The sequence below is a fragment of the Propithecus coquereli genome, unplaced genomic scaffold, assembly GCF_000956105.1.
Source record: "Propithecus coquereli isolate 6110/MARCELLA unplaced genomic scaffold, Pcoq_1.0 Scaffold70, whole genome shotgun sequence".
Taxonomy (NCBI): Eukaryota; Metazoa; Chordata; class Mammalia; order Primates; family Indriidae; genus Propithecus; species Propithecus coquereli.
The window spans coordinates 3,122,695-3,131,431 of record NW_012153063.1 but is presented as its reverse complement, the minus strand read 5'-3'; the positions used below and the strand labels follow the sequence as shown (position 1 = coordinate 3,131,431).

Below are 8,737 nucleotides of genomic sequence, written 5' to 3'. Positions count from 1 at the left end.
AAAAAATTAGTAATGATGTTACATCTATGAAAAAAACTAGAGCAAATATCATACTTAATGATAAATCTTTTTTTTTATTTCAGCCCATTACAGGGGCACAAATGTTTAGGTTACATACATTGCCTTTGCCCCACCTGAGTCAGAGCTTCAAGCATGTCCATCCCCCAGACATTGCACACCACACCCATTAGGTGTGTATATAACCATCCCCTCCTTCCCCCTCCCACCTGCCTGACACCCAATGAATGTTATTACTATATGTCCACTTAAGTGTTGATCAGTTAATACCAATTTGATGGTAAGTACATGTGGTACTTGTTTTTCCATTCTCGTGATACTTCACTTGGTAGAATGGGCTCCAGCTCTATCCAGGATAATGCAAGAGGTGCTATATCACCATTGTTTTTTGTGGCTGAGTAGAACTGTGTGTGTATATACATATACCACATTTTATTAATCCACTCATATATTGATGGGCACTTGGATTGATTCCACATCTTTGCAATTATGAATTGTGCTGCTATAAACATTCTAGTGCAGATGTCTTTTTTACAGAATGCCTTTTGTTCCTTTGGGTAGATGCCCAGTAATGGGATTGCTGGATCAAATGGTAGTGCTACTTGTAGCTCTTTGAGGTATCTCCATATTAGTTTCCTCAGAGGTTGTATGAGTTTGCAGTCCCAGATAAATTTTTAAAATCAATCCCAACGAAGCAAGAAACAAGATAAGATGTCCATAATAATTACTACTATTCAACGTTATACTGAAAATTCTAGCTAATACAATATGATAAAAAGGAATAACAGGTACAAATATTGGAGAAAATTGTTACTATTCAGTAATAAACTTGGCAGGTATTAATAAAAATAATAGAGATTCTCTATGCTAGTAGTAACTAATTAGAAAATATGATAAAATTATGGTAATGATGATGATGACAACAACAATGGCTAACTCTTACAGTAAGCAAACTCTGTGATGGGCACTACATTACATTAAATGCTTCTTCCTGAGTCCTCATGTAATCCACACACCAACATAATGAATTTGGTATTAGATCATCCCCATCTTTCAAATAAAGAAACAAAGTTTTTGAAATGTTAAGTAACGGAGAGTAAGACACAGACTCCAAATTCAGTTCTGATATCAAAGCCCATAATGTTAACCATTTTGTATAGTTCCCTCTTATCCCAGAAAGCTATGATTTACTTTGAGAGTCTATAAAGTTCCATCAGTCAATGGAATAACTGATAGACTCAACAATTAACCTGCTCGTTTATCAGTTACTAAGACAAGAAAGCTCTGGAAACACACACTCTCTTAGAGACATGCTTTACCAGCAGCATCATCTCTCTGCACATCTTTGTGACCAGAGGCAGGTTCAGGTGCGTCATTTGTACCCACCTCTGTCCCTCAAATCAGAATAGAGTGACATTTTTAAAATTAAAAGTGGAGTAAATGATTAGAGACTTGAGTTCCATGTGGGATCAAAGATGATGAATTTTCTTGGAAAGAAATAGATACTAATTAGCTTATTCAAACATTTTTGGAGAACCTACCACCCAAAGGCACTATGCTAATTGTCACAGAGTTCCAAATGGTTTAATATATAGTCCCTTTCCTGGTGAGCTTATAGTCCAGCAGTGATTTTATAGGAAAAAAATCTGCATGCCCTTTTTAAAACAAGTTGGCAAGCTCTTTTAATCCCATTATATGCTCATTGAGAATATTGTTCACACATGTGGTTGCAGAGATTCTCTACACAGAGATGATGGTAAAGACTTTTTCTTTAAGATCTTTTCTTCAGACCTTTCCTTAAACTCCATAATCCAATATCCAAACATCTACTATATATCTCACACTGAGCTTATCTAAAATATCTTATTAAACATTCCTTAACCCGTTTTTCCTTCAGTTAAGTGTACCTTCTAAATCTCTCTTGAATCCATCTACTCCGTTGCATTTCAACTTCTACAAGTACACACCAGTGATTACCAGGACTCCTACAATTACCTTCTGATCAGTTGCTCTGTCTTCAGAATGACCTTTTCAAAGAGGTAGATAGATATTAATCAAGTACTCATATTAATAAATGTAATATTATAACAGCTATCAGTACTGTGAATAAAATGTCCAACTGCTATCAGAAAGAAGTTGGGCTCTGAAGAAGAAGCCATCAAGAATAAAAGGAAGAGGAAATAACCTTGCAAAATTCTCACACACATACACACCCCACTTAAAAGCCTTTAGGGGTTCCCATTTGTGTTTAGAAGTAATCTCATCTAATAATCATTCCATTAAAAAGGCCTCACCTAATCTGCTAGTAGAAGAAGAGGAAAGAGCTGACATTTTCATTATCAGACACATTAATGCTTTTATTTGTTTGTATATTTTTAAATACTCACGTTCTCTGAGTAAATGTCACTGTAATGCTTATTATGTGAGTAAATCCCATTTTACAGTGGAACCCATGGAGATGCAAAAAGATGAAATAAACTGACCAAAGTCACAGAGCTGTTAAAAAATTTAAAAAATAACCCAGAGAAAAGACAAAAATAAAACAGAGGATAAAGAAAGGATACGGACGGGTTCTAGTAGATGACAAAACCAACTGAAGCTCAAGACAGGAAAAGAAATGGAATGCATAAATATTGATAGAAAATGGTCTATTTTTATTCACAAAGAATTGAGGAACTTCTGGGGAAGTGAAACCTAATCCCTGTACATTGCCAAGAAAAGTCACATGTAGGTTTCTTCAGTCTCACTGCTTCTGGGCTACTGGGACTAAAGAGACTACCCACAATTAATGTAGCCAACAAGAAGCCCAAACTCTCAGGGATGCAAGGCTTCCTTATAACTAGAAGACAAATGGAAACGGTCCTGGTATTCAACAGGAAAGAAAGAGAACAAACCAACTCTCAGATCTTTAACTGCAATAGGGCTTGTGGCAATAAGCACAGTATAGAGATAATCAGCAGTAAAGTTTCAGTGTGATTTTGCCAAGCATATTCCCCTAGCTTACTATCTTGGAGAAAGCTGCCTATGTCCTAGGACTGTCCTCATTTTTCAATCCACCAGTAATGGTTCATTGGTAATTGCATCTATTATCACCACAATTTCCAATTAAAACATGAGTTGAGATAGAGCATAGGCCCACTGGACTTATTGATTTAGCCCCTTTTATCTCTATACCCAATTCCTACTTCTCTACCTCCCATATATAAGCATTTATGTGAAATATATCTTATCTAAATGTTTACACATGTATTACTGTTTTATGTGTATGTATCTTAATGTATGTAAATGGTATTATGTCATATATCCCATTGTTTCTGTGTCATATCCTGTTTTTACAGTCTCATCCATGCTAATTTGCATATACTTAATCCATTGCTTTTTATTGCAGCACAATACCCCATTATAAACACTTAGATTGTCCCCAATTCTCTAACACCACAGGATTACTGCAATGATGGTTATAGACCTGTGTGAGAAATTCCTTGGGACGTAGACCCAGGAGTGGATATTGCTGAGACAGAGGGTGTATACAACATCCCTAAGCAGTGCCTAGCTATCCTTGCAATAAAGGCATGACTAGGAAAGGCTCCAGAGGTAGAAGACAGAGTGTAAGTCATAGCTATTCTGCTTGTTAACTGTGTGAGTTGAATATTTTATCTAACATCTCTTGGCCCCATTTTGTCATTTATAAAAATGTGAATAATTACAGTGTCTATCTCATAAAGTCACTATGATAATTAAATGAGAAAATAAAGTACTTAGCACAGTATTTTGCACTTAGCAAGTAAATAACTAACATCACTGATTATCATTTTTCCCCGCCCAGTAAGAGATTCCCGATTTTTCCGGTAGGCTCTGAATCATCATACTGGAAATCAGCAGAGCTCACCCTTTTCGGAGGGGAGAATACTAGGACTTGACCATTTTTCCATAGCATGAGACTCTGATTTTGCCCCAGGGCTCTCCATTGAATTGGCCAAAACTTGGTCAGACTTGCTTGCTGTCCAATCCTGCTTCCCCACCATTTCATCTTTCACAAGCATTATCCCTTCCCCCAATACACTTCTTGCATCCTGTACCCCTAATTCCATCTCAAAGTCTGTTACCAGGAGGATCCACTGACACAGTAAAGAAAATACTAAACAAGTGCTTCTCGTTAGCATGTGATACTCTGACTTTAGGAATTAAAAGAAAAATGCACTGCTGGGCTCTGTAATGACACCTGATATATGAACATACGGGTTTTGAACTGTGCATTGAGACAAACGCAACATCTTTACCAACCAAAAAACCACAATGATTCTTAAAATAACTAAGAAGCACTGGTCTATATTGTCTGTTTTGTGATGTGATCCAACATCTATTGAATACTAAACATTTATCCTATATAAGTTTGGATGAGTTCCCTTCCATGTTATGTCAATATACCATAATTTTCTAATATGTATATTAGCTAGGAAATACATTCATCATTAACTGGGTACTCTAAAAAATAAATAAAGCCAGGATCATTTTTCATAAATACCCAGTCTCTTATACTTGAGATAACAAAATTGACAGCTGACATTTGGAATAAATAATACCCAGAATGTATTCAGTCTCTATTATACCTCCAAGTTAACTAATGGAATTTCAGAGTAGAGAACGTCCATAATCAAAAGTAATAAGCCAAGAATTACAGAATTAAAAGGATCTTAGTTTAATATAACTCTTTTGAAGATGAAGAAACTTGAAGGCCAGACAATGTGTCAGTATGTCAATGTAAATCACTTTAATCTAGAGATTTTGTTTAAAATGGCAAAAATTTTGATGCATGTAATATATTACCACAAACTGTAATTTTATACCATTCTTAATCTATAAACATAATGGAAATTAGTGTAAAGCAATGATTCTCAACCAGGGCTGATTTTATCTCCCAAAATACATTTGGCAACATCTAGAGATATTTTTGCTTGTCACTGTTTGGGGTAAGGGGTGCTACAGGCATCTAGTGGATAGAGGAGCCAGGAATGCTGGTAAATATCCTACAATATGTCAGACAACCCCCCTAGAACAAAAAATTATATGGTCTGAAATGTTAATAATGCCAAGGTTGAGAAACCCTGAGTTAAAGTTATTATAGAAGAGGTTTTCAGTGTCCCGATTGTTTTATTGAAAGCAAAAGGAAATGGACTTTTCTCCCCATGAACCCATGGTGATTTTTTTTTTATTGTACTAAATAATATCTCCCCATTTCCTTGGAAAAAGTAATATAGAACACTGAACAAAATAAATGGTTAATTTGCCTCTTACACAAGGAGGTGGTGTGTTTAAGCATATTATTCAAATGTCTTATGAGATAGAAATGTAGTATGTACGTTGGAGATTATCAGAATTCTATAACTGTCATGGAAATTTATCACCAATTTTTTTCCAGGCATTCATATTCCTTCTGTTGGTGAATTTGTTACAGGTTTAAGTGTACCCTACTTTTAAGTATCCATTGTTAATCTTATTAGTCAATATAAGACACACAAACTGTTTTATTTTTTATCAAAATAAATCTACATGAAGCATTCTGGGTCATTTTAAGTAAAGACCACTTTTAGCAAGGCACCTATTTCCTAGAAATCCCCTTTAAGTTTGAATTTATGTGGTTATGATTATGACAGGTTTAAAACACTGCACTTTTAGAATAATTGAAATGTAAACTGGTCATATGATAGCCAAGAACGTAGTATTAAATTGGCATAGTATCGGTACATAAACCACTGCCTTAGTATTCTCACACTCAGAGAATTTTTAATAGGGCTTCATTTGACGGTCTAGGTGCGCCCCCCACCGAAGCGGAGAGAAATAACCTTGATTCAGTTTAAGTTCGCAGAGCTCTTAAACTGCTAACATCCACCGCTACACACACGCTTCTCTTTCCAGCTCATCTGAAAAAGCTGACTGTAAACCCTACATTTTATTTGACTCAAAAAATGTGCATATTAATTGTGCCTTGCATTAAGAGGCTCTATTTCTGGGTGAAAGATTGCCCAGAAAATCTCTAAATGATATATCATACGAAAATGACAACCACCACGTATTCTCAACATTAACAACTGAGCTGTACTTAATATATTTTTATTCTATTTAGTCTCCTCGCTTTAATGATACGTGATTCTGTATCAGAGAGAACCAGTTACCCTTTCATATACAGTGATCACAATCAATAATAGAAGTTTAAGTTCTCAAAAGCGATAGCAAATTGCCAGCAGACAAAAATAATGTTGATTAATTGAATGGGGATTACGGAGTTTAAGAGTAAAAAAAAAAGTTCCTCCACCTTCCGTTCTCGCACTCCTGATCCAGAAGCCCGTTCAGAAATATCCCCTTAGTTTGCAGATGCTAAGACGTTGGTCCGAACAGAGCCGGCCCCAGGACATCACTAGCCTAAAGCATTTAGCTTTGCAGCTCCCCTAAACGCCTGTCACACCCGCAGGTGCGCTCGCGCACACCTTCGTCTCGGTCTCGCTAACGCCGGAGGCTCTGGGTCGCAGGTGCTGCGGGGCACCGGCTCTTACCTGGGCTCCGGCGAGGAGGCAGCTGCTGAGCATCAGCCATCCCCAGACGTGGAGAGACGCCCCCAGTCCGGCCATACCCCGAACGGCTGGAACGAGATGCAGGGACCCTCCTCCCAGAGCCGGGGAGAAGCTCCAACTCGCCAGCTTGGCTGGCGCGAGGCAAACTTCTGGCCAGGAACGAGGCGCAGCTGGAGCGGCCAGTGCCCGGGTCCTGCAGCGTCGCTGTTCAGGGTTGGTCTAGCCTTCCGGGGTGAGCGGCTCGAGTCCCGGGCTCGCCGCCCACGGTGGGAAGAGGGGAGCTCCCGCGCCCCGGTTCTGAGTGCGCCCCGCGTGGCCGCAGAAGCGCCTGGCAGACGCTCACGCTCCTTTCTTGGAATCACTCAGTCCCGCAGCGCAGGGGGTCCTAGGGCAACGGATCCGGAGGTGTTGCTACCGCCACCCGCAAGGTATAAGGTCTCTGCTTCCCCCCTCTCGGTCCTGGGTCCCAACGCCCTGTCTCTAGGGGCGCCCTGAGATCTCAGAGAGAGGACGGAAAGTTCCCTCCTGTCCTTACGTGGGCTGACCATCAGCCAACGGGATACAGGACAGTGAGGTTCCAAGCTTCCGAGGCCAGGAGGGTCGTGTATCTGCGGCTGTTCACTGAACAGTTTCTACAGCCCTCTAAAGTTCTCTGATTCATTTTCTCCTAACCACTATAATAATTGCGTGGGGGGTGGAGGGAGATGAGAGAGATAGAATATATTTTTTTTCTGGGTCAACATTTCTTCGTATAGTATTGTGAGCTTTAAACCGAAGCATTAAAGACAAGTAATATTCTTTGACACTGTGTGTGGATGTGTAAACACCTTCATTCGGGACAAAGCCTCTTCCTATATTGTCTTTAGAGGCATAATTATAAAGATGGCAGAGTCCTCGATTTACAGACATTGAGTCTCCCAGGATCTGATACTGTTGGGAAGGAATAATTCCCAAAGATGAAGCACAATAATCCACTGATCTCCTCTTCACAATGATCTGAGATTTCTCACAAATCGGCTGTCATTTGCTGCCAAAAGGAAAACGAAGTTTGCTTTTAAAATGTATAGATTATTGCTTGCTGGCCAGCTCTAAAACATTTCAAAGAGGGAGCATATTTCTATTTCTACATGTCTGGAAACATTCACTCATCTCTATTTTAATAGCATTGTTTATATTATGTATATGGATTCTACACAATCTCGTGCTTTTTTGAAATAGCAGCACCTAAATTATATAACACAATTACATACACACATAGGTGCATGCCTGTAAAATTACCCAAAAAAGTTCACTTCCCACTAATTCCATCGCAGGTTTAAGGTTTTTGGTTTTTGTTTTGTTCTGGGTTTTGTTTGGAACTCTTTGTCAAAACAGAACTCTCTATAGTCACTATTATCCAAAATCTTCAGTTTGATTAAACAATTTAGAATTGTTACCTGTTACATTACTATATTCAAGCAAAAAGGTAACAGTAATAACAGTGATAGATAACATGTATTCAGTGCTGTATTACATTCAATTACTCTTCTAAGTACTTCACATAACTAATCTTGACATGAGCTCTGAAAGAGAAGTATTATTGTTATTGTTATTAATAGATAAGGAAATAGACACTAAGTTATTTTCCCATAATCCAGATATTCTGTCCTTGTGGCACTGCTGATCATTTATTGTCCTATTTGTGCAATAGTGTTATTACATTTTTTTCATGTTACTTAGGCCTCACAAAACCAGAAACACTTTTCTACCCAGTTTTTCTTTTTATTTCTTTGTTGCACCTCCTAAAAATTGAGACTAATTTCCTGTGCATTATAGCAGGAATTTTGAGCCAGGAGTCCTTTCATGCTCTGCCTCAGGGAATCTGGAAAAATCTTAAGACATTTTTGGTTGTGTCACACTTTTGGCATGTAGTGAGTAGAGGCTATGGATGCTGCTACACATCCTACAATTCATAGGACAGACCCTGGAAACAGAGAAATATCTGGCCCAAAATGTCAATAGTGCCACAGTTGAGAAACCCTGCATTACAACAAAAACGGTATTCAAGACTACTAGTGATTTATTAACTAAACATTCAATAAAATAAGATAGCCCTATACACTGGAACTTACAATCAATTTTTGTAAAACGTATATTTAAGTGGTCCATTC

General features: G+C 38.3%; 1 protein-coding gene across 1 annotated transcript in view; it reads right to left on the bottom strand.

Moving 5' to 3' along the window:
- The window catches only part of PTH2R (parathyroid hormone 2 receptor), an 84,582-nt gene extending 77,808 nt beyond the window's left edge, over window positions 1-6,774 (bottom strand). The window contains 1 exon segment of the mRNA XM_012661225.1: window positions 6,570-6,774. Within this exon segment, the coding sequence (XP_012516679.1) occupies window positions 6,570-6,644 (75 nt within the window). The 5' untranslated portion in view covers window positions 6,645-6,774.
- Between the last annotated feature and the right edge of the window lie 1,963 nt (window positions 6,775-8,737).